Source organism: Sturnira hondurensis, unplaced genomic scaffold, assembly GCF_014824575.4.
Source record: "Sturnira hondurensis isolate 20B ecotype Veracruz unplaced genomic scaffold, ASM1482457v3 Scaffold0010448, whole genome shotgun sequence".
NCBI lineage: Eukaryota > Metazoa > Chordata > Mammalia > Chiroptera > Phyllostomidae > Sturnira > Sturnira hondurensis.
Genome location: NW_028083079.1, coordinates 6,754,777 through 6,780,868, shown reverse-complemented (window position 1 = coordinate 6,780,868; position 26,092 = coordinate 6,754,777). Strand labels below are relative to the sequence as shown.

General features: G+C 42.4%; 1 protein-coding gene across 1 annotated transcript in view; it reads left to right on the top strand.

The window, feature by feature from the left end:
• Nucleotides 1–4,199: 4,199 nt before the first annotated feature.
• STOM (stomatin) overlaps nt 4,200–26,092 on the top strand; it is a 29,717-nt gene continuing 7,824 nt past the window's right edge. Inside the window, exons 1-4 of the mRNA XM_037059189.1 lie at nt 4,200–4,348; nt 19,247–19,350; nt 20,246–20,318; nt 21,835–21,917. Coding sequence (XP_036915084.1) covers nt 4,288–4,348; nt 19,247–19,350; nt 20,246–20,318; nt 21,835–21,917 — 321 coding nt within the window. The 5' untranslated portion in view covers nt 4,200–4,287. The remainder of the gene's footprint in view (nt 4,349–19,246; nt 19,351–20,245; nt 20,319–21,834; nt 21,918–26,092) is intronic.

Here is a 26,092-nt window from a genome sequence, read left to right as displayed (position 1 = left end):
TGAAGGAGAGAATCCTAGAAGTACCAAGAGATGAGGGGACAGTCACCTACAAAGGAGTTCCCATCAGACTGTCAGCAGATTTCTCAAAAGAGACCTTACAGGCAAGAAGGGGCTGGAAAGAAATATTCCAAGTCATGAAATCCAAAGACCTACATCCAAGACTGCTCTATCCAGCAAAGCTTTCATTTAGAATGGAAGGGCAGATAAAGTGCTTCTCAGATAAGGTCAAGTTCAAGGAGTTCATCATCACCAAGCCCTTATTATATGAAATGTTAAAGGGACTTATCTAAGAAAAAGAAGATAAAAAATATGAACAGTGAAAGGACAGCAAACTCATAGTTATTAACAACCACACTTAAAACAGAAGCAAACTAAGAGGACAGCTAGATCAGGAGCAGAACCATAGAAATGGAGATCACATGGAGGGTTAGCAACAGGAGAGTGGGAGGAGGAGAAGTGGGGAGAAGGTACAGAGAATAAGTAGCGTAGACAGTAGATAGAAAATAGGGGGAAGGGCAAGAATAGTATGGGAAATGTAGAAGCTAAAGAACTTGTGACACATGGAGATGAATTAGAGGGTGCGAATGGAGGGGAGGGGTGTGCAGGGTAGAAAGGAATGAAGGGGGAAATGAGACAACTGTAATGGCATAATCAATAAAATATATTAAAAAAAGGAAAGAAAGAAAAAATATACCTTTTTTGTCATATGGGCAAAAAATATTTTTTTCTGGTGTGCTGCACAATTTCAGCAATTAGCTTAATGTGTGCCATAGATTAAAAAGGTTGAAAATCACTGGTTTAAGCCATCCAGTCTGTGGTCCTTTGTTATGTTAGTCCCAGGAAACTAACACATGTGAAAAGGAATACTAGAATATAAGCTTCGCAAGGGCAGGAATTTTTGTCTTTTTTGTTCACCAATGTATCTCAAGCACCTAGAACAATGTCTGGCATATAACAGGTGTTCAATAAATACTTACCGAGTCAACTAATAAATCAAGCAGATTAATAAAATTATTCTCATAGATGACTCTGTTAAATACCACCAATGCTTCCGTGATGCTTTTTTATTTTTATAACACCTGAGAACCTGGACTCCCAGGGGGCCCTTACCAAGCGCTGTGGTGAAGTTCATCTGCTGCCACCGCCCAAACCTACAAAATCTTGTGGTAAAACTCTTGTTATGAGTCAATTCCTGAAGTAACTTCCTTATGAGAAGAGCTAAGAAGAGAAAAAAGGGCTGCTGTAATACAATAAATGTGTATTAGTCCACATAGAGAAACAGATCAGAATTACTAGTTCCATCCTGAGGAAAATGCCACAAACGGATTTAACTTGCTGGTCTTGCTGTTCCCTCAAAAGGATCAGGTTAGTTGATTAAACCAAAGGCACTGAGAATAGCCTGGACTTAAAATTTAAAGTAAAAAAATAAGTAAGGACGTTACTGTTGTTCTTATTAGAGCATTTCGTGTGTGGACACAGGAAAAAGACAAATTTCTTTCTGACTTATTCACTTATGGATTCATGCTGCATGTCTGTTTTTAAACTGATTTCCATGTCTTAATGTAATCAGGATCACCATCAATCAACACTTAATCTGTTACCCTGAATATGCTAGGGTAATAATAGCAAAATAAAACATAAAAAATACGAAATATATGAAGTACTCTGATTTTAACTTACATGCAAATATCCTTTAATTAACAGCTAAAGGGGAAAAAACATCAAAATTATAATAAGTCTGTTAGAGGTGCTAACAGGTAATTCTCTCTGTTCAAATTATTTGTAATTTTATATGTCTCTCTTTCTAAACCATAAAGTTTTCAAAACCCATTCTAACTTCTAATCACTCCAGAGAGAAATTTTAAGATCAGAAATTCCCCCCAAGGGAGAGGATGATACATTAATATTTATTTTTAAAGTATGTTTAATCAATACATTTATACAGAATATACATGAGAAAGCCAGAATCCACCAGTTTCATAGGCAAGTGAATTTCATCATTTTGAAATCAAAAGTCTGGAAACTCTCATCCATTCTGAAAGTAATTTAAAAATAAGTTAAAACTTGTTCTCAGTTTTTGGGCCTGCAATCGGCTCCCAAACTGATGCAATCTGAAACCAGAGCCAACGCGTGTTTACCAAAGTCTTTGTCCCAAAGGAAGAAGCATCTTCTCTGATTCTCCAGAAGTGATGCTGCTGGGATTGCCTAGAGACTTGCCCAAAAGTAGGAGGTAGAAATACAAACATGAAGTTCATTTTTGAAATATTTTCCTTTCCAGCAAAACTAAAGCTAAATACTTTTTCACAATAAGCAAGTTGCAATCAAGCTCCCCTCCACTGCATTGGGAACCACAGCATAAACAGGAAGTTCATGCCTCTGGGGCTTATCCATTGCAGAATGGAAAACATGAAGCTGTAGGCTTTCTCAAGGATGACTTAGGAAAGACAGGTCATTAAATTACTATACTTCCCTCTTTATCTTATCCAAGAGGCTTATACATCAAGCGAATGAACGCCAATCCCATGAATATAAAGTTCTTTCCCCATAGAGTTCTTTGACTGGAAGTCACCTTGAGAGCTCTCTATCAGGCTTTATCACACAGTAGACTCTGCACCCCATAGTCCACCTGTCACAATTGTGCATACTCATTTCAGTCCTGACTGCCACAAGGCTCTGGCCCTAAAATCAGAAAGTCTACCACTTCGTATTACCCAAACATTACAAAGTGTTAGGTATTACACAGCCAAATATTGAGCACATTTAAAAAAGTAAAGTAAAAAAGTGCCCCTAACTTGGAATAGCTCTGTATTTTTATTGTCGTGGTGATTACACAAATCTATGTGTGATAAAATGGCATGGAACTACACACCGATCTTGTGTCACTGCCAATTTCCTGGCTTTTGTGTAAACTATTTGATGTAACCATTGTGATGAATCTAGTAGAGGATACATATTACCTCTCTGTCCTGTCTTTGCAATTTCCTGTGAATCTATATTTATTTCAAAATAAAATGTTTTTAGCCCTAGCTGGTGTGGCTCAGTGGATTGAGCACCCACCTGCCTTCCAACCAAAGGGTCCCTGGTCCGATTCCCAGTCAGTGCACATGGCCTGGGTTGCGAGCCGGGTCCCCAGTGCGGGGTGTGAGACAGAGGCAACCACACATTGATGTTTCCCTCTCTTTCTCTGTCCCCCTCTCTAAAAAATAAATAAAATCTTTAAAAAAAAACAAGATAAAATGTTCTTAAAAGTGCACCTTGTGATGTCCATCAACATACTTTGCACATTCTACTTCAGGACAACTCATGGAGAATAAAACATTGGCTGGTTTGCAAATGTGAGTAGCCGCAACTCAACAGCTTGAGGTTGGGAGTGACTCCTATCTGCTTTCCCTCTGCCTGGGACACCCTTTCCGACCTACCTACGGCTTCCCTCGCCACCTGTCCCCCTTCCCACGGCTGACACCCTCTCATCTTTCAGGTCACACCTCAATGCCACCTCCTTACAGAGGCTTCCCTTCATCCCCTAAAGTGGATGCCATCTGCTGTTCTCTCGTTCTTCGCCGCGTGGAAAGGTTCGGTTAGTTTGCTACTAGTCCGTCCACTAGACTGTAAACTCCTCGAGGGAGGCCCGGGGTCCTCCGCTGCACCCAGCAACGAGCACGCTGCTCGGCAGGGCGTTGGGCGCATCTCACTCCAATTCACCCCCTTGACTTGGGGGCCGTGGCGCCGGTTCCTTCCCCTCACACCACTGGTCCTGCAGATCAGGGATTGTCTCAGCGCCCTCCCTTTGGCCACTTCGTGCCCTTCTGCTTCCTTTCCGCCCCTCAGACCCACCAGTTCAGGGAAGGCGCCATTTCCGTTTCTCATTCCTCTGTCCAGAAGGGCGCCTTTTCCTTATTCGCAACTTTTCCTTATTCTCAACTGTTCCTCAGGCCATCCAGTTAGCCGCTGCCCCAAAACCTTCAGCCCCTGACCCCCACCAGGCGACCTCCCTCCGGTTTCTTCTTTCCAGGGCTGTCTTCGGGGAGCCTCACCCCCCCTGACCACGCCCCTTGGCCCTAAAACTAAGCGGGAAGGCGCCCACCCTAAGTCCGCGCGGAGGAGGGCGGATGGCTGACCGTAGGGGGCGTGTCCTCTCCAATACTGGGCGTCGATTGGTCTGGCCGCGGAGAGGGGGCGGGACTGCAGCCTGAGTTGCCAGACCCAGGTCTTCTCGGGGCACTCCTTGCAGCACCAAGTCTGGCTTCCAGGATCGCGTGGGACAGCCGCGACCCCGGCTCTGGCAGCATGTCTGAGAAGAGGCATGAATCGGACCCTCAAGCCCGGCGGGATCCTGGTACCTTCAAGGGTGAGCCCCACGCCCCCTACCCCAGTCCTCAGGGACAAAGCCTCAACGGGGAAGCTCCCAAGCCAGTCTCCGTTGCTTGGCAGTGCGATCGCTACTTAAATCTGTGGTTTCCTCATTTGCACACCGAGAATGACAAACCCTGTTTCAGGGGCTGCGGGTCAGGTCTAGGGATGTTAGGGTGCAGAGTGAAGGGAGCTGCGTGCCCGACACACTGCGGACGCGCCAACAGCAGGGCGCGCTTCCAGTACGAGAAGCCGAGAAGCGGTGCGGAGGGGTGGGGGCCGGCGGCTCGAGTTATCCAGTGGTAGCCAAATGCCAGGCCCTGTGCCAGAGCTTTTGGTTCGTTATCTCCTGCCCCGCACATGGACAGGGAGATACACAAGCGACTCGGAGCCAGCGAGTGGTTGAAGGCGGGGCTCGCACCTGCACTTAACACCGAGGACCCAGCATCTTCCCTGTTTTCCCACTTCCCTTCCCTTCCCGCCCTATCCCCGCCGGGACCATCTCCTCCACCCAGCCTTCGCCCCCCGCCGCCCCCCGCCGGGCGTGAGCCCCGCCCCCGCCCCTCCGGCATTGGAAAGAATTTCAGCTCCGCTACTAAAACTCCCGGCCCGGCCAGTTTTCTGTGTTGTAGTAAGCAAGACCGACCTGTGAGGTTTTGCCCCCAGCTCCCAACTGAATGGGCCATATTTGGGGAAGAAGAGAAGTCTCTTTTTGGCCTTCTTCCCGCAACTCTTCCCAGCTTCACTTTCTACCCCATTCTGTCCCCTCCACTTTATGTTGTCCTAGGGACCTCGCTTTTGTCCCTCACAAGGATCTCCGAGTTCCCTCACCCTCACTCCCATCCACCAGGGCCTTCCCAGTCTTGAAGGCAGAAACTCTTAGTGGCTCGATTTTGTTCTCCTGTGAAGGAACTAGTGCCCTTGAGAAGGCTATCACCTTGAACCATTATTGGCTAGCTCCTTAGGGGGTTCAAAAAAGAGAGGCATAAACCTCTCAGGAGACATTGGTCCCCACCCAGGGGCTCTTAGCGACCCAAAAGAATTATTTCTATGGATGGTATTTCAGACAGGATGAGAGTGAAAGAAATTTAGGAGGCTGGGTGTGCTTTTTCAGCACCCCCACAAAGAATGAGACAGGGTCCAGCACAAATAATTTTTATTACAAAATCATAAACATGTACTTCTGTAACATAACAAAATCACACTCAAGCACACCATATGGCATTTTAGGTGAAATGTTCAAGTTAAAATTATAAATTATTACACCCATATTGTGACCCTACCAACCACACTCAAGAAAGGCATTACTTCTGCCGGCCCCTGTATTTTGAACTCCTCCATTCTGGTGTTCCTGAAGCCAGCCCCGTCCACACGTCCTGTGTAAGCCTGATTTGCCTTTCCCAGTTATCCTTGTCGTTAGTTAGTTCCTTTCCAGCATCAGAAGACTTCCCGAAGTCTTTATCCCTCACTTTTCTCCAGTGAGCACCTTGTAGAGTTCTCTTCCCAAATCAGGGTGTAACAGGGAGGATATACTTTAAGAAACTGACACTCAGAGAAGTTAAATGACTTAAATGTCACACAGTTTATATGGAGCCATATTTTAAGTCTGGATTTGACTGACTCTAAAACTTGATCATAAAAAAATTGGACCATTCACGGTTTTTCTAGATAGGAAGGTGGGCAGGTCCTTTGTCCAGTGGGAAAGTAAAGGACTGTCCATATTAAAAGCTGGGTGAAAGTGCAGTGGGAAATCTGTGCATAGAAGTTCTTCGGGAATAAACATGATCACTGTACTTAGTGTTCATTTGGTTGTTTTTTGTAGTCACCGGCCAGTTTTCCCTTCAAAGTTCATTTTACAAATCTTTTAAGAATATAATGAAAACTATGCAACTTCTCAGAAAATTATACATACAAATAAAATTTTGTTTTGTCTATGTCACTTTTTTAAACTTTCATCGTTTTCACTGGATTATTTCAATGTATCAACTACACAATTGATAGTAGCATTCTTACCACTGCAGTGTTCATGCAGATTGATCCCTGTCTCTTCTGCAGATGCTAAAAGAAAACCTCTTGTTCTTCAGTGAAAAAATTAGTGAAAAAGTCTTCAATTAGTGCAGTTACTTTTTTAAAAAAATGTAAACCTCAGAGATCTCTCACTGGAGGAATTTCAATACTAGAATTTATTGAGTGCTTACTATGTGCCACACACAGTCCAAGTGCTTTACAAACATCTAATTGCAGTCCTCTTAACAGCTTTGCAAAGAAGACATTATCTAGTACTTTACAGCAAGGAACCTGAGGCTCAGAGTGGAAAAAAATCACACACGCCCAGGTGTGACACGGAGCTAGGGTTCCAACTCGGGCTATCTGGTTTTCCAAACCATTTTCCTATCCTACGGCTACCTCCAAAATGCATATCCAAACTGAGGCCCTTGTCAAACATCAGTATTTCACTGGAGGTGAAAGACAAAAACAAAGTATCCAGCTTCAATGTGGACCTCTTGAATAAGACAACTCCAAGGGGCTGCTTCTGAGCGAAGCAGGGGATATAAAAGCTGATGATTAGTCTTAGGAACATAAATATGACCAAACCTAGTGCAAGACTAGCTTTTCTTAAAGCCAGTACATCCATTTGGTAATGAAACAATGCAAGTGGATTGCCCAGAAATGTATAATAACTAAGAGTCATGTCAGCAGAACAAATCCTGTTGAGAAAATACTGGAAAATAAACAGAAGCCGGGGACTGATTTGTTTATTTCAGTTCTTATAGCCATCATATTGGGGAGAACTTTGTAATTTCTTCAATAACTAATCTACTTAAACCATCAATGGTCATCATTTAATTCAAGCAGAGAACCAAATCTATAAAAGCTGGCATTTATCTATTTTTTTGTAATCATTAAATTGGTTCTTGGTACCACCTGATGGTTTGAATTTTACACTGTGAAAGACAGAGTTAATAATTGCCTGGTTACTTTAAACGAAAATGTTTCTTTAACATATTTTATTGATTATGCTATTATAGTTGTCCCACTTTTTTCTCCCCTTTGTCTCCATCCTGCACCCTCCCTCCCACCAGCATTCTCCCCCCTTAGTTCATGTCCATGGGACATACATGTAAGTTCTTTGGCTTCTCCATTTCCCATACTATCCTTCACTGTGCGCTGTCTATTTTGTACCTACCATTTCTGCTTCTTGTACCATTCCCTGTACCTTTCCCCCTTTTCTCCCCCTGCCCCCTCCCCACTGATAACCCTCCATGTGATCTCCATTTCTGTGTTTCTGTTTCTGTTCTAATTGTTTGCTTAGTGTGTTTTTGTTTTTTTAGGTTCAGTTGTTGATAGTCGTGTTTGTTGTCATTTTATTGTTCATATTTTTATCATCTTCTTTTTCTTAGATAAGTCTCTTTAACATTCCATGTGATATAATAGGTTGGTGATAATTAACTCCTTTAATGACCTTGTCTGGGAAGCACTTTATCTGCCCTTCCATTCTAAATGATAGCTTTGCCGGATAGAGCAATCTTGGATGTAGGTCCTTGCCTTTTGACTTTAATACTTCTTTCCACACCCTTCTTGCCTGCAAGGTTTCTTTGGAGAAAGAAAGCTGATAGTCTTGTGGGAAATCCTTTCTTTGTAGGTAACTGTCACCTTTTCTCTTTCTGTTTTTAAGATTCTCTCCTTATCTTTAATCTTGAGTAAGTTGATTATGATATGTCTTAGTGTGTTTTTCTTTGGGTCCAACTTCTTTGGGACTCTCTGAGCTTCCTGGACTTCCGTGTCTAGTTCCTTTACCAGATTGGGGAAGTTTTCAATTTCTTGCTCTTCCTTCTGGCACCCGTATGATTCAGATGTTGAAATGGTCCAAGTTGTCCCAGGGGTTCCTGGGCATCTCCTCGGTTTTTGAATGTGTATTTCTTCCTTTGGTTCCAAATCATTGATATGAGTCCCGGTTTCCTTCCCTTCACTATTGGTTCCTTGTATGTTTTGCTTTATTTCACTTTGTATAGCCTTCACTTCTTTTATTTTGTGGCCTTACTCAATCATTTCTTTGACCATCCTGATTACCAGTGTTTTGAACTCTGTATCTGATAGGTTGGCTATCTCCTCGTTGCTTAGTTCTTTTTCCAGAGTTTTGATCTGTTCTTTCATTTGGGCCATATTTCTTTGTCTCTTATGTCTCACCTCTTACATAGTAAGGAGCAGAGCCTTAGTTATCTGGCAGGGTAAGGCAGCCCACTTGGCTGGGTTGTGGCACTGTACGTGGGAGAGGAATCAGAGAGGGAACAGTGCCACTTGCTTGGCTTCACTCTGCTTTCAGTCACTTCCCCCGCTACCCACGAGCAAATTGTGCTCTTTGAGGTGCTTCCCTGATGCTGATTCCCAGGTGAGTGGGCTTGTGCATGTTCTAGGACCCTAGAGGCCCCTCCATTAGACTCTCCTGTCGGACTGCTGGTTTCTCTGGCTGCTGCAACCCCCGCAAATTTTTATAGCCAGAGGTTTTGAGGCTTTCTTTTCCTGTGCTGAAACCCTAGGTTGCACAGTCCATCTTGCTCCCTACCTGTCCCTTCCAGTTTATCCACACTTGAATGTGGGACCACCCGGTCCATCACCTGCTGCCTCGCCTTGACTCCTCTCTGCCCTTCCTACCAATCTGGATGAATGTTTCTTCCTTAACTCTTTGGTTGTTGGACTGCCATACAGTTCAATTTTCTGGCAGTTCTGGTTGTTTTTTTTTTTAAATTCAATGTTATCCTTTTGGTTGTGTGAAGAAGTGAAGCATATCCACCTATGCCTCCATCTTGGCCAGAAGCTAAATATTTTTAATTCTTTTATTTATGCTTATGTGTTAAAAGTATAACTCTAGAAAGCAATAATAATATCCGTATGCAAAATAATACCCTGGAATACAATAATTGGTTTTGTTTGTAAATATAAATAAATAAGCAAGCAAATAAATAATTGAATTAAAAGATTAAAGTGAATCTTTTTTTCCCTGAAAGTTTGGGCGGAAAACGTGGGTGCACATTATACATGGCCAAATACAGTAACCTTACTGCAGTATCTATCTCCCAAGGTTTTGAGTATCAAATGGAAAGTTTTGTGTGAATGTTCTTTTGCAACTTTAAAATGTAAATTATTAAGATATTTAATAGGAAAACAAAATTAAAAAGTTAATTATTTTTTAGAAAGCCTGGTAATTATACAAGAAATTTTTAGAAGGTATAGATATGAAGATGATCCAAGAAAGTTTAGAAATCTGACTCACCTCCGCCAGTGTGGCCTGTTTTCTTCTCTGGAGACAGAGTCCCCAGGCAGATTGTTAGTCTTGATATTTTCTCTATGGTGCGCAGGTCCCAGAAGGTAATTCACTCAGTAAGAAGCTTACTCCTGTAAACTAGATCAGTAATGATCTTAAACTTGTGGTAATAATAATGGCTACTATGTAGTGAACACTGCCTAACTGTCAAGCATTTTACATAGTTTCTCATGCAGTCATCGTAAGAACTTTGTAACTACTGTTCTTTTCCCTCATTTTACTAATGAGAAATTAGTGGTAGAATTGGAACCAGGCACCCAAACTCGAAGCAAGCTCTCAGCCACTGCTTAGCTGTTAAGCCTCATCTAAAGAATTGGGAACCTTATGATCTAGTTTCCTTATGCTTCTGTTTCCCATTCTTTTTTAAAAATTAATATGGTTATTCTAGAAAGACTTTTTTTAAAAAGATTTTATTTATTTATCTTTAGAGGGGAAGGGAAGGAGAGAGGGAGAGAAATATCAACGTATGGTTGCCTCTCGTGTGCCCCCTTCTGGGAACTGCATCCCTTGCTGGGAACTGGCCTGCAACCCAGGCATGTGCCCCGACTGGGAATTGAACCGCGATCCTCTGGGTCGCAGGCCCGCACTCAATCCACTGAGCTACACAAGCCAGGTAGAAAGACTTTTATGAGAAAAAAATTATAGATACTTTTAAGATGTCCAAGTGAAAGAGCAGAAAAAGAAAAAAAACAAGAAGCAGGAGGGCTTTTGTTTTGTTTTAATATATTTCAGGCCTAGACTAGATTTAATTAACTGAATACCATTATGAAGTTGTTTTCCTCACACTTTTTTGAACATAACTGTTCCTGTTTTTTCCAGACATGAGCCATCTTCAGCACATTATTTTGCCTTTCTGAATTCTCTAACTTCACGGGTAGAGAGGTCTGGCTTTAAAAAGAAAAAAGAACACTTTGAGGAAAGCAGTATGACAACTGCTTTCGGGCAGAGCTTCGGGAAACTGATTTCCTGGATCCTGTCTGCTGACAAATAGTTTCAGTTTGTCTTTCAAAAGAGGCAGTCTTTCCTTCCTCCCAAAGAAAAGGTAGAATTGCTCTACTCATTCAACAACTATTTACTTAACAAATGTTTTTTGAGTAACTGTTGAGTGCTAGGTAACCTCCATATTACAGTAGCTCATTTGCTTTTCACACTAACCCTCTGAAGAGGTACTTTTTTTTTCAGTTTTATAGATTTTTTCTTTTTGCCTTAAAATTTTTTTTTCCAGGACAGTTTTCATTCCACACAATTTTGTTTTAGTTTCAGATGTACAGCCCAGTGGATAGACATCCATATACTTAACCAGCTGTTCCCACTGATCGATCATTCAGGTGTCCGCCTGGCAGCACAGTCTCCACATTATTAACTGTGGTCTCTGTGCTTACCCCACATCCCATGCCTACTTTGTAACTACCAATTAGTGCTGTTTAATCCCTTCAGTTTTTTTCACTCTGTCGCCCAGCACTTTCCCATCTGGCATCATCCAACAGTCAAAGTCTGTTTCTATTTTGTTTGTTCATTTATTTTGTTCTTTATATTCCACATACAATGAAGTCATATGGTATTTGTCTTTCTCAGCCTTGCTTATTTCACTTAGCACGATACCCTCTAGGTCCATCCATGCTGTCACAAGTGGTAAAATTTCATTCTTTTTTATGATGGAATAATATTCCATTGTACATATGTACCACAGCTTTTTTTTTAAAAAGAATTTGTTTATTTTTAGATAGGAAAAGAGGGAAAAAGAGATCCCTCTCCATGGGGGATGCCTCCCATACACCCCCTGACCTGGGGCCGCACCCACAAGTCAGGCATGTGCCCTGAGGGAATTGAAACAGTGACCTTGTGCTTTGTGGGACGATGCTCAACCAACTGAACCATACTGGTCAGGGCTGCACCACAGCTTTTTTGTCCATCTCTTGACGGGCACTTGGGTTGCTTCTGAATCTTGGCTATTATAAATAATGCTGCAATGAACATGGGGGTGCATATCATCTTTTGAATTAGTTTCAGGTTTCTTTAAATATATACCCAAATGTAGAATTGCTGGGGCATGAGACAGTTCCATTTTTAATTTTCTGAGAACCTCCACGATGTTTTCTTACTGGTTACAGCAGTCTGGATTCCCACCTCCTTGCCAGCACTTGCTTGTTGATTTGTTGATGGTTGCTTTTCTGGTGGGTGTGAGGTGATATCTCATGGTTTTAATTTGTATTTCTCTGATGATTAGTGATGTTGAGCATCTTTTCATGCTTATTGGCCATCTGTATGTCCTCTTTGGAAAAGTGTCTATTCAGGTCCTCTGCCCAGTTTTTAATAGGGTTTGATTGCTTTGTATTATTTGAGTCCTTTATGAATTTCGGATATTAACCCCTTATCAGATGTATCATCGGTGAATATCTGCTCCCATTCAGTGGGTTGTCTTTTTGTTTTGTTGATGATTTCCCTTGCTGTGCAAAAAGTTTTTAGTTTGATGTAGTTCCATTGTTTTTTTTTTCTTTTGTTTCCCTTGCCCAAGGAGATATGCCAGAAAAGATATCACTAAGAGAAATGTCTGAGGTTTTACTGACTGTATTTTCTTCTAAAATTTTTATGGTTTGGGGTCTTGCATTTAAGTCTTTAATCCATTTTGAGTTTATTCTTGTATGTAGTATAAGAAGGTTGTCTAGTTTCATTTTTCTGCAGGTGTCTGTTCAATTTTCTCAACACTATTTATTGAATAAATTGCCTTTACCCCATTGTATATTCTTGCCTCCTTTGCCAGAGATTAATTAGCCATATAGGCATAGGTTTATTTCTGGGCTGTCTATTTTGGTTCCATTGATTTATGTGTCTATTTTTTATGCCATGCTGTTTTGATTACTATAGCCTTATAGTATAGTTTGCTATCACATAGTGCGTTACCTCCAACTTTGTTTTTTTTTTATTTTCAGAATTCCTGTCACTACTCGGGTTTTTTATGTTTCCACACAAAATTTTAGATTATTTGTTTTAGTTCCATGAAAAATGCCATTGGCATTTTGATAGGAATTGCATTGAATCTATAGATTGCTTTGTGTGGTAGGGACATTTTTAACAATTTTGCTTATTTCTATCCACAAGTACAGTATATGCTTCTACTTACTGGTATCTTCTTTGATTTCTTTCTTCAGTGTCTTAATTCTTCTGAGTACAAGTCTTTTACCTCCTTGGTTAAATTTATTCCTAGTTGGGTTTGGGGGTGTTTTTTGATGCAATTGTATATAAGATTGTTTTTAGTTTCTCTTTCTGATAGTTAATTATGGTGTATAAAAATGCAACTGATTTCTGAATATTCATTTTGTATCCTGCTACTTTACGGAATTCATTTCTCAGTGAAGTAAGTAGCAGGATACTACTGCTGGCAGTATCAGTTTTTTGGTGGACTCTTTAGGGTCCTCTGTATACAATACCGTGTCATCTGCAAATAATGACAGTTTTACCTGAAGAGGCACTCTTCGTTGCCCTATTTTAAAGCACAGAGAGTTAAGGTGCTTTCCCAACATCACACAGCTAATACGTGGCAGAGCCAACTCTGAAGCCATGATGCTATACAGCTTTATTTAGCAAGACCAAAAATCTCAGGAAGATCACAGGCATTGAATAATTAACAAATGTGTTCAGTGTTGTTTAGGGATGGTGAAGTGCTATAGGAAATTAGGAGACAGGGCCAATTTAAGACTGAGGGATTAAAATGTAAAATTATTGAGGATACTCTCACCAATTTTTTCATCTTATTTTATGGCTAGAAACATGGGAATGAAGGAAATATATAGAAAATCTTTAAGATGCTTGGGGAAGAAATATTTATACTTCATTTCTTTATTTTCAAGCTAAGCAAAGGATTCTGTTTATTGCAACTTTTATTGAAACTCTTTCTTGAAAGAATTAGCCCATTTCCTCTCCTTACTATCTCATGGTAAACACATTTTAAATTTTGTGACTCAGATCACATAATGCTTTATCAGTATCAGTTTTTTTGATCTAGTATTTATAATTATAGATGGTTAATAATAGGAAGGAAAAGTTAGGAAGGAAAAGTCTTCAGTCATGGTTCTTAACTTGAGGTCATCTGGTCTATAGCCATTCTAGCCCAAAGAATAATGTTTTCCCTAGAGGCTTAAGGATAAGGGCATTCGAAGAACTGTAAACCCTGCCTAATTAAAATAATCACTGGAAAGATGGGTTGGAGCGAGTGCCTGTTTGCTCTGGAAACCTCTGCCCAAGTGAGCTGCACGCTGTGATCTCCAAAGTAAATACCACCGTGTTTGCAACAGATATTCTCTTGTGGCCGTACCGTGTGCTACACTCTGCCTCTCTCCTGTCTCTGCAGGTTTTAGTCGTTCTGGCTGCAGAACAGCACGTTCATGTTTGAGGTCCCTCTCCTCTTTAACACCTTTTCTCCATTCCTTTTAGTTTTCCTTTCCTCCTGTTGTTTCCTTCACTTCTTTGTCTCTTCCCCCTAAAATTCCAGTCATTTGAAAAATTGAGTAGAGCAACATTTTGATTAATTTAAGGTGTTTTTTATCTTCACTTACTTCATCTGCCCTTTTGCGTGTTTCCACCTTGCATTTTTATTTGTCGGTTCTGATAAACACCTTGTTTCAAAACAAGCAAAGGAAGGCGTAACTAGGAATCTGGGAAGTGTACTGTTCATTGATATCTGGAAAAAGACGACAAGTATTTAATGTATGAAGTCCTCCTCCCCAAAGAGGTAGCTGTATGACTTAGAACAGAAATAGGTCTAAATCTGCCCAATTGACTGTTCTTGTATGGCTCACAACCTATGCCTCATTTTTACTTTCATAATTTTTTTTAAAGAAGAAGATTTTGTTGCACAGGAAAGTGACCCGAGGTGCAGATTTCAGTGTCCGTAAGCAAGTTTTATTGGAACACAGCCTTGCTTGTTGGGGCAGGGCTGTTGTCCGTGGCCACTTCTGCACCACAGCGGCACAGTGTTCAGCAGTTGTGACGGACCGAAGGCCCACCAAGCCTAAAATGTGTATTTTCTCACCCTTCACGGGAAAACTTCACCAAATCCTGACAGTTTCTGAGGAGGAATAGTACCAGTCAAAAAGAACACATACCCTGAATGTATGTGCTTTTAAGAAAAATTCAGAAATTGCCACGTGACCCAGTGTTATCCCTTAAAAAGAGCGCTCAGAAACCACACTGAGTTAGTTCCTAGCCACCCTGTCTTTCCCCGCTCAGACCGTTCTTGGAAATTTATGACATGAAGTGTTTCACTTGTATTCCAGGAAGAAGGAGGGAAAAAATTGTCTTCACAGGTGGCTGTTTAGGTATTCGGTCTTTCTTTGGCTCATTCATCTCTTTGTGTGTGAGTTTAGCGTTGCATGTGAATCTGAGCCAGACTTTCAGGTAAGACATGTTCCTGGTCTTTCCTTGAAGAGGAAATCCAGTACTCTTTACATTCAGAATAAAGGCGCATTAATAAATGGAATGTATGATTTTACTCCACATGATTCCCAGTACCCAGGGCCAAGTTCAGAAGGCCACTTAATGTAAATCAGCTGACATGGGGTCATTAACGCCATGCAGTGCTCCGAAAATATGCCTGTTATCATCTTGAAAAGATGATAACAGGCATATTTTCAGAGCACTTCCAGAAGCTAACCAAACAAAAATTATTGTATAACTTGTTTTTATCATTTGTTTCATGTTTTTTATTTGTTTTCTTTTGTCTCCTCCCAGAAAATCTTTTTTAAAATATTTTATTTATTTATTTTTAGAGAGAGGGGAAAGGAGGGAGAAAGGGGGAAACATCAATGTGTGGTTGCCTCTCATGTGCCCCCTACTGGGGACCTGGCCTGCAACCCAGGCATGTTCCCTGACTGGGAATTGAACCAGCGACCCTTTGCTTCACAGGCCCGTGCTCAATCAACTGAGCTACACCAGCCAGGGCAGAAAATCTTTTGCTTTATTGCCCCGGGGCAATATTTTATACTTACTTTACAGATTTTTGTAAACATTAGAAATAATATATATAAGGAACTAGGGCTTGTGGCTGACATGTAATAAACATTCAGTAAATGGCTTTTATTAGTGGTAGTAAAAAATACCTCCAGAATAAGATACTTTAAGAATAACACAATTTCATCTTTTCAGCAAAGTTAGTATACATAATAAGGATTATGGAAACTTTGCTAAAAGTATATTCAATGCAGCAGTTTCTAATTGAGAAAATTGGACACAACCAAAATATTCGTTATATGAGATAATGGCATATAATTCAATATTCTCATTTAGATATGAATATGTTGACATTTAGGCAGTAAGTGGTAGATGACTAGGTTTCGTTTATGGCTGGATGGAGTTTAAACCTTATCTCTCTGAGGAATGTGAGTTGAGTACATTCTAAAGCTATAACCAAGTGGCGAAGAATTTTAAGAGTTGGAAACAGGATAGTTTTATTTTAAAGGCACTAGAACAATATGAAATGATGCTGTTCTCCCAGTGTATACACTCTGGTGAAAGACCAGGCCCAGTTTTCAGAACATCCACTTAATTAAGTGTTCCTCTTGATGTGTAATTCCGTGCACTCATCTGAGCTTCTCAAAAGCATAATGTGGCAATGGAAACTAAGCACAAAAAAAAGAAAACCTGGGCTACACTTCCTAGCTTTTTCTCAGGTAGATAACAATCCAATAATTTAGTGACTCAATACATAAATGAACTTCTTTGAGGGCCTTTGAATGTCTAAGCCTAGGCTGGCAGAAGGGGGGCATGAAGTGAGGGGAAAATTAAGGAGTTTAAAAGGCTTTATCGCAGAGGGTAAATGCTACCTATTTTCTCATTTATATTGTGAGAATGTGAACACTTGAGTAAAACAGGGATTATGGAAAACTGCCTTTCATACATATTAAGCCCTACTTCAACCCTATAAAACCAGTCAATCATCCTTATACTACAGGTGGAGAAACTATGGTTCCAAGAGGTGAAGGTCACACAACTAAGAAGTAGCAGAATTTAAGTGGAAACTGAGATGCTCCCCATTCTCAGGAAATCTCAGTCTAATGTGGGATATAAATGCACAACACCCTAAAGTAGTGGGCAAAATATAAGTGCCATAAGAGAGGCTTAAGAAGTGCTATCAAGATTCAGGGGAAGCAAGAGCACCTCTAGCTGGACAGCTTAGTGAGATTTTATTTTAGTCCCACCGAATGCCGGTTACTGGGCTGGGCATTGAGAACATACGAATGAGGAGTAAACGTCCCTGCCCTCCGGGGGGGGGGGTTGTAGTCCAGCACATTCGGGAAGGAGACATGGGAGACTTGGGCAGTGCAGGGGTGTTTTAGAAAGCTGTCGGGTAAGCCTTTTCGGCCAATTTGTTCCTTGTCTGGACTTCATTTCACTTGGGAAACCTAGGCCTGAGTCTGGCAGAGAGATCCTTGAGACTGGCTTTTTCTATAAATAGAGCTGGAATTAAGAGGACTTCCTCTGTAGAAATATCAGATTTCACTCTCAGAACTCCTGCCTTGCTTTCACAGTTTGAATACGGACTTGAGGAAGTGCTCCAAGCTCAAACTTCTTTAATGGGGATTTTTTTTTTTTTTAAATCAGAGGCAAAGGCTCAGAGTGAATTGATTTAGAACATGGGCTCTGGCACCAGATGACCTGTGTTTGCATCCCAGGTCCTCCGTTGTCTGACGTTGGGAAAGTAACGTTGCTTTGTTTACTTTGTTTGTAACATGGAATTAAAAATACTTTTCAGGGCTTTGTGAGCAGCACAGTAGATACACATCTAAAGTAATTTAGCCCAGGGCACTTGGTGCATAATGAACCATCTAAAAGTGGCCACTGTGGTTATTATCAGTTACCGTCATAATACCTGATCAAGGCTTCCTCACCCCAGCACTGTGGCCTTGCTTGGAATATTCTCTCGGTGAATGTGGTATACTCCCCAAATGATAACTTAGAAACCTCCAGAATTAACTGAGGTCACTCTTGTTTGAATATGCATAAGGATGTTTACCTCATACCGTGGCACAGGATCAGAAGACTATGAAGTCACAGGTAACCAGAGTACTCTCTATTTCTGGTTTTTCATCCTGGGTTTTGGAGCATTTGACCTGGGTCTCTCTTTCTCCCATGCTCCCAGCCTTAACTCTGCTTATTTTTTGGCCTCCTGTTTATTCCCAGCCCTGTCTCACCGCTATCTTTGCCCTGTATTCTGAGCAGTGATCTGTGTCTGGCACATCTCCTCCCCTCTTGCCAATCTCCCGTTATTAAAACAATTCCTGGAAATAAAGCAGAAGTCTTGTGTGGTCGATAAGAAAAATGATAGTATCTCTTGGCCTAGTCAGTCCTTCTGTCCTTCACAAAAAAAGGAAAAACGAACTAAAAATGAGGAGGACACTGGAAGGGAAGGACTTTCCCAGCTGCTAGTGAGAGGCAGTCATGGGCAGCTGGGCGCACCCCCCCGACAGTGAGTCCAGACATGACTCCGTGAGAGACGCTTTGTTGGAGGATGAAATTCATAGCGCACCTGACCCTTCTGAAAGGTTCGGACAGTTGGTGAGAAGTTTGAGGTTAAACTAGTAAGTGCATTGAAAACTAAGCAAAGGAAAAATACAAGGCATTGACTCCCAAAAGAGAAGAAATAGTTATACAGGAGAGGAAAACTGTACTTCATGACATGGCTTATCTTTGAACTGTATTTCTATATTCATGATGATACAAAGTTTATATTAATCTAGCCAAAATGATGATGCAATTGAAAGGATGGGTAAGGAATTGGCTAATAAATTATGGTGCATATACCTAGTGAAATATTTTACAGGTGTCATTTTTAAAAAAAGGCTCTAAATGAGCTTATCATCATATGACATGGTTTTCATCTTTAATTATGCTGTACCTTTGGCTTAAATGCCCTTTTCTTTCCTTCCCCTTTCTTTTCATTGGTATTTTCTTGAAGCTACATCCTACAAGAAGGCCCTCTGACAACCAAACTGTTTACCTTCCCCATTCAATGTTAACCTTCCTGATAGCTGGGATTGGATCTCATTCACTTTTACAACTTCAGTGCAAAGCACAGGGCATAATCAATGTAATGTTAGGCGCTTTGTAAATGTTTGCTGGGTAAAGAAAAAAATAATGTGGCCCTGGCCAGTGTGGCTTAGTTGGTTGGAGTGTCGTCCCATACACCTAAGGATTGGGGGTTTGGTTTCTGGTCAGGGCACACACCTAGGTTGCAGGTGTAACCCCCAGTTGGGCACGTGTGGGAGGCAACTAATCGGTATTTCTGTCTGACATTGATGTTCCTCTCTGTCTGTCTGTCTCTCTGCCCCCTTCCTCTTCTCTCACATCAACAAACACATTTTTTAATTAAAAAGAATAATGTGAAAAATACTTGAGTTATGTTAAATAGATTAGGAAAACCTCCACCTAAGGTCTCTGTGGGTAGATGGGAAGGTTCGTGTGAACCTTCATCCAGCGTAACGCCAGGCACAGGTGTTCGGTGAACAGTGAGGATGCAGATGGTGGTGAGTGTGCTGGTAACAATGATGAGAGCTGTGTATTTGTTTTTTGTTTTCACAGAGAGCTCCTACACAGGCCTTGGAATTTGTGGATGGATTTTGGTGTTTTTCTCATTCTTGTTCGCACTTGCCACTTTTCCATTATCAATATGGTTTTGCATAAAGGTAAAGAATATTTCGCTCGCATCTGGGAAAGTGTCAGCTCCTAGCCACAGAAACCCACTTTGTGTGTGCGCACGTGTTGGAGAGACAGGGCCTGTAATTCTTCTCCCTCCATCTCTCCTTTGGAAAATTCACTCTAGTCACCCATTACAATGGACTCTTACCGGTTCTTCTCAGCCAGTTCAGTCAGTCCTTCCTGAGGGTTAGACACGATCACCATGACGGTGTTCTGGCATCAGGCCTGTGGGGTGGTCCTGTGAGAAACTCTCCAGAGTCCGGACACTGAGGCTGACTGCTGGCTCCACTGTTGAAGGTGCGACCTTTGACGTGTTTTGTCACCTGTAAAACGGGCCTTTGTGAGGGTTAAATGAATTAATGTATTTAAACGTACTTATCGCAGTGCTTGGCACGTGGTAAGTGTTTCCCAAATGCTGGTGATTTTTCTATAAAGTGATTAATACTTTAATAGATGACTGTCACTCATAGGGCTCTAGAAAGATAAGTGTGCTCTAAGAATTATTATTGTAATTTAAGAAATCAGGAGACAAACTGTGAGAACTGTAGCTTTTTTTTCTGTATTTACAATGCATGAGTAATTGAATAATAATGTTAACAGCTGAGGAGTGAGGTTATGGATTTGCTTCTGTATACTATTCTATACTTTCCAAATTTTATAAAATAAATAACTATTGCATTTATAATTAGCAAAAAAAGTAAAGTAAATAAATGTCATACTTGGTGGAAGTATTAACCATCAGAAATATTATTTGTAGATATAATCCAATTATACAGAAGAAAATAGAGTCATGTAACCTCTTTAGAGCAGAAACATATTTAAAAAGCTATGCATATAAATATTTGTACTTATATTAAATTATTATTTATGTTTTTAATCTAGATCATAAAAGAATATGAAAGAGCCATTATCTTTCGATTGGGTCGAATTTTACAAGGCGGAGCCAAAGGACCTGGTCAGTACTGGGATTCTAGATTGTTTGCCTAGAGACTAAAATTCTTTCTTTTATTGATGGGACTTCCCTCATGGGGTTCTCCTCTGTTGACTTAGAAAGGAGTTCTTCATATAACTGAAGTCGCATAGCAATAGCAGGGGTGCTAGCCAGTCTTGCTGTAACTACTCTTTCCTTCCTTCTTCCCCCTCCCCTTCCCATTTGACCTGATAAGATTGTCATAGGCCAGGAATAGCTACAGCCGTGTGAGTTTAAGCACGAGAATCCCTACTAAAACAAAGACTTTGAACCCTGGCTGGTGTGACTCAGTAGATTGAGTGCCAGCCTGTGAACCAAAAGGTCAGTGGTTTGATTCCCAGTCAGGGCACCTGCCTTGGTTGCGGGCCAGGTCCCCAGTTGGGGGCGTGAGAGAGGCAACTGGTTGATGTAGTTCTTGCACATCTATGCTTCTCTCCCTCTCTCTCCCCTGCTCCCCTCCCATCTCTCTAAAAATAAGTAAGTAAACTCTTTTAAAAAATAAAATAAAATAAAGGCTTTGAGTTGCTTTTTGGCATACTTCATTTAAGCTCCTAGCTTCCAGGCTCTGGGAATTCACTGGAAACTCTAACACAGCAATCCCCAGCCTTTTGGCACCAGGGACCAGTTTCGTGGAAGACAATTTTTCCATGGACTGGGTGAGGGAATGGTTTTGGGATGATTCAAGTGCATTTCCTTCGAACTCACCTCCTGCTGTGTGGCCCGGTTCCTAACAGGCCCCGAGCAATAATGGCCAGTGGCCCAGAGGTTGGGGAGACCTTCTCTAAGACAGTTCCTGCCCTTGAGGATCTTACTGTCTAGTGGTGGGACGCCAACAAGGAAACAGACAGTTGCAATTCTGTGTGATGAGCAGTATGATCCAAACAGCTGTGGAGACCCAGAGAAGAGTACCTGACCCGAACTTGTAGGATGAGACAAGGCTTTGTGGAGAGGACGACTTGGCTGAATCTTGAGGCATGAAGAGACATTAGGGAAGGCGTTCCTGCCAGAAAGAGCAACATGTGCAGGGAAATACAGAGGAGAGTATTCCAGATTCAAGGAACTGTGGGTTGCTCAGAGTGGAGGGCCGAGGAGAGGGGGCAGCTGAAGAGGTACGCGGGGGCAGGCCCCGCAGACCTTGTTTGGCTCACTCAGCGGTTTGTCTTTCAGGAGAGAACGCTCTGCTTGCAGCTTAGGAACTAGATGGGAGGAGAGGCACTGGAAGGAACGGAAAGATGACTTGGGAAGGGATCGCACAGGTCTAAGTGAAAACAGTGACAGTCACAGTGGAGTAAGGCAGCGAAGTCCGCAGGCCTGGGTGAGGGCGGCTCAGGTCGGGGCAGAAGCCAGAGGAGTGAAGGATAACATTCCCAGCTTCTGGCTCCTTCACCGAGATGAACTGATCACTTACAGTGGATGAGGTCGAGGCTGTGAGAACTGAATGGAAGGTAAACCGATTAGGTGCTGATCTTTCCCCATAATCTTCTGTGGGTCTTGTTTGCAGGTTTGTTTTTCATTCTGCCATGCACTGACAGCTTCATCAAAGTGGACATGAGGACCATTTCATTCGATATTCCACCTCAGGAGGTAAGGTGGTCTTTTGCTCTGAAAGACTGAGGCAGCACGTATGAGAGTGTGGGACAGTGGAGGCGGCGTGCGCGGTGGTTACGGTATAGGTTCAACGCCTGTCTGCATTCACCATTTTCTAGCTGGGGGACCTTGAGCGAGGTATCAATTTCTCCGGGCTTCAGTTTCCTAATGTATAAAATACCAATCATAATAATAGGACCTACTTTATAGGGTTCGTGAGAGAACTGAATGAGCTATATGCAAAGTACTTCACACTGGCTGATAGTGAAGGGCTATGTAAGTGCTTATTTTTATAAAACGTAGTATAGGACCTCCGGCCAAGATGGAGGCGTAAGTGGAAACGCTGTGCCTCCTCGCACAACCAAGTTTAAAGACAACAAAGTTTTAGTAACAAAAACGCAGCCAAAAACACAGAAAATTAAACTGTACGGAAAGTCCAACAACGAACCATTCAGCCAGACCGGTAAGAGGGGTGGAGTCAGCGGCTGGCAGAGAGGGGTCTCGCAGGAAAAAGTGGCCAGACTGACCCAGAGGCGCAGGCGGCGGTTGGCAGATCCCAGGTGTGAGGTGGCAACAGGTGGACCCAGTGAGGGCCCAAGGCAGCTGGCTGACCATGGTCACACCTTTGCACGCAGATAAACCAGGCGAAGGAGCAAGCAGTGAGACAGACCATGCAGGCTAGGGCCCCAGTGCCAGGAATTAAAGCCTAAAAGCACCAATGGGAAAAAATTTGGGTGTTGAGGTGCCAAGAGAAGCTCCCAGGCTCACAGAGAGTTTGTTGGAGAGACCCACAGGGTCCTGGAGGGTGCACGGGCCCACATACCTGGGAGCCAGCACCAGAGGGGACCAGAAGGAAGAAAAAAATGACCAAACAGAAAAGAATGAAGAAACAAGAATTCAAAAAAATGAGGAGAGGCTTAAGAACCTCCAGGACATCTTTAAACGTTCCAACACCCAAATTATAGGGGTACCAGAAGGGGAAGAGGAAGAGCAACAAGTGGAAAACTTATTTGAACAAATAATAAAGGAGAACTTCCCCAATCTGGCAAAGGCAATAGACTTCCAGGAAATCTAGGAAGCTCAGAGAGCCCCAAAGAAGTTGGACCCAAGAAGGAACACACCAAGGCACATCATAATTACATTAGCCAAGATCAAAATAAAGGAGAGAATCCTAGAAGCACCAAGAGATAAGGGGACAGTCACCTACAAAGGACTGCCCATCAGACTGTTGGCTGATTTCTCAAAAGAGACCTTACAGGCAAGAAGGGGCTGGAAAGAAGTATTCCAAGTCATGACAGGCAAGGACCTACATGCAAGATTGCTCTGCCCAGCAAAGCTTTCATTTAGAATGGAAAGGCAGATAAAGTGCTTTTCAGATGAGGTCAAGTTCAAGGAGTTCATCATCACCAAGCCCTTATTATATGAAAGGCTAAAGGGACTTATCTAAGAAAAAGAAGATAAAAAATCTGAACAGTGAAAGGACAGCAAACTCAGTTATTAACAACGATACCTAAAACAAAAGCAAACTAAGAGGACAGCTAGATCAGGAGTGGAACCATAGAAATGGAGATCACATGGAGGGTGAGTAACGGGAGTGGGAGGGGGAGAAGGTACAGAGAATAAGTAGCATAGACGGTAGGTAGATAATAGGCAGGGCAAGAGTAGTGTGGGAAATGTAGAATCTAAAGAACTTGTGACACATGGACGTAAATGAAAGGGGGGGAATGGTGGGGGAGGGGAATGAAGGGGGGAAATGGGACAACTACTGGCACAATTAATAAAATATATTTTTAAAAAACATAGTGTAATGTTAATGTAAGTACAAGGTTAGCATTATTATTGTCGCGTTTACTACCGCATTTCTTTTCTCTGGGTTTTTCTGACACAAAATCCTGTTTAGTATGATATTCTTCTCCATAGAGGGCTTGATTTTATTCTAGATAACTTGGTAAAAAGCCAAAGAATTAGAAACTGCTTATTTGGCACATTAGATAAAGCATGTAATGTTTTAGAGTGGTAATTATTTCATGCTTTTTCAAACGACTTCACAAATATTATCACAGTTGAAACAGCAGAATCCCTAGAAGGCGCAGAGTTGCTGTGAGGCGACGAGATTCCTCCCAGCTACAGAGGGAGGTGCAGGTGGGAAACCCTGCTCTTTGGATTCCAGGCCCAGTGCTTGTCCCACAGCTCCATGCTACGTGCATCCTGCATCAGCTCCTTCGTGGCCCTTGAAGCAGAGATGGCTGTGCTGGTACTTATGTCTAAGGAGGCATAATAACTATTGCAGACAGAAGCCTAAAAACATAATGAAGGGAGGGACAGAAAAATCCCACCAGGTTTTCCTGGCCGAAAGCCAGGTATCCAGCAGCGAGGTGGGGCCTGGCCATGTTGCCTCCTGTTGTCACAGAAAGCCAGAAACCAGCCTTGGAAGCTCCTTGCTGGGAGCCAAGTAGTTGGTGAGGTCAGACCTCAGAGTCCACACATGTGCGGTGACACCAGAAATCATTTTTAAGCCCAAGAAGAAGACTGAGAGCCTCGCTGTATTCTCTGCGTGTTTTTCTGTGCTCAGGAAAGACCAACTCTCAGAAGGAGCCCCTGTCAGCGTAGCTGGGAACTCGGGCATTTTCCTCCATAGCATTGCAGGCACCTGGCAGGGTCGCTGCCTGCTTCAGCCTTCCAGCTGCTCTCTGCTTTCCTGCCAGCTGTGAACGCAGAGCGCGTTGGAACTTGGCAGGCAGCCCTTTCCCCGCCCGCACCCCCCCCCCCCCCCGGTCGGCAGAGAGGCTGCGGCGTTGGAAAGCTCTGGCCGTGGCCAAGTCAGTGTCAAGAATTTGTTTAGAAAAGATACAGATGTTTCCCATCGCCTCATGGGAAAGAATCACTTTTCACGGAAGATGGTGATGTACTATACATTTATTTACAAATCTCCCACTATTTTTCAAGTTAGAATGATATATTTAGAACTATGTTTCAAGTTAGAATATATATATACACACATATACATACATACATATACACACATACATACATATATATGCATACATACACACACACACACACACACACATATATATATATATATATATATAAGAATTGATGCTTTGATGCCCAGCAGGACTAAACAGCTATGTAATATATCATTGTCATCGCTATTTTTCCATTTACAGAGCTCTGAAAACATTCAAAAGAGCCTCGTTCACCAACATTTTCTTACTTGATCTTCAAAGAAATTTGTGTAGAATTGGGCAGTCTTATTAGGTCCATCTCACAAATGAGGAATCTCTAGGTGAAACAGTTTAAATTTTTTTAATCCTCACCTGAGAATATATTTGTTGATTTTGGGGAGAGAGGAGGGGAGAAAGAGAGAAACATCGATCAATTGCCTCCTGTACACACCTGACCAAAGACTGAACCCACGACCTAGGCACATGCCCTGACTGGGAATTGAACCCGCGATCTTTCAGTTTGCAGGACAAGGCTCCAACCAACTGAGCCAGAGCAGCCAGGGCTGGGTTAAACAGTTTAAAAGCTAGAGGTCACCGAGGGAAGTACAGGCAGAGTTGAAACTCCAGGTCTCCTCTCACTCCTGTGCTCCTCATTAATCACTGTATTCTAAGGACCACATTTCATTTTAACTCATCTCTTGTTTACTGACAACTTGCTATGTATCGAGCATTCTGCTGGTGATAGAGATACAGAGACAGGTGCCTCGAGAAATTCACACTCTAGTAGAGAAATACTGATGCAAATCAGTCAAGTCACTGCAGCGAGGTGCAAAGGGGTGGGCATGCTCTGCTGTGTGAGTGAGGGAAGTTTCACAGAGAAAAGGACCCTGGAGCTGAGCCTTGAACGCCAAGTAAGAATGTGCCAGTCTGATGTGATGAGGGGGAGAGAGAGGGCAGGACATCCATGGAGAGGGGACATCTTCATAAAGACCAGGGGACGAGGAACATGATGCATGCAGAGGTCTACACCTCATCACGTATACTGTGGGCAGGAGGAGGGAGGGAAGAGCGAGGCCAGAGGGCCACAAGTCAAAGGGCTAGGTGGCCGAGGACTCGTGTGCCACGCTGAGGACTGTGCCCTGTGGGCGGTAGGAAGAACTGGCACCTTCTGTCCTATGAGGAGGCATTTTCATGTAGCAGGCTGTAAAGACATTTGTACCCTGA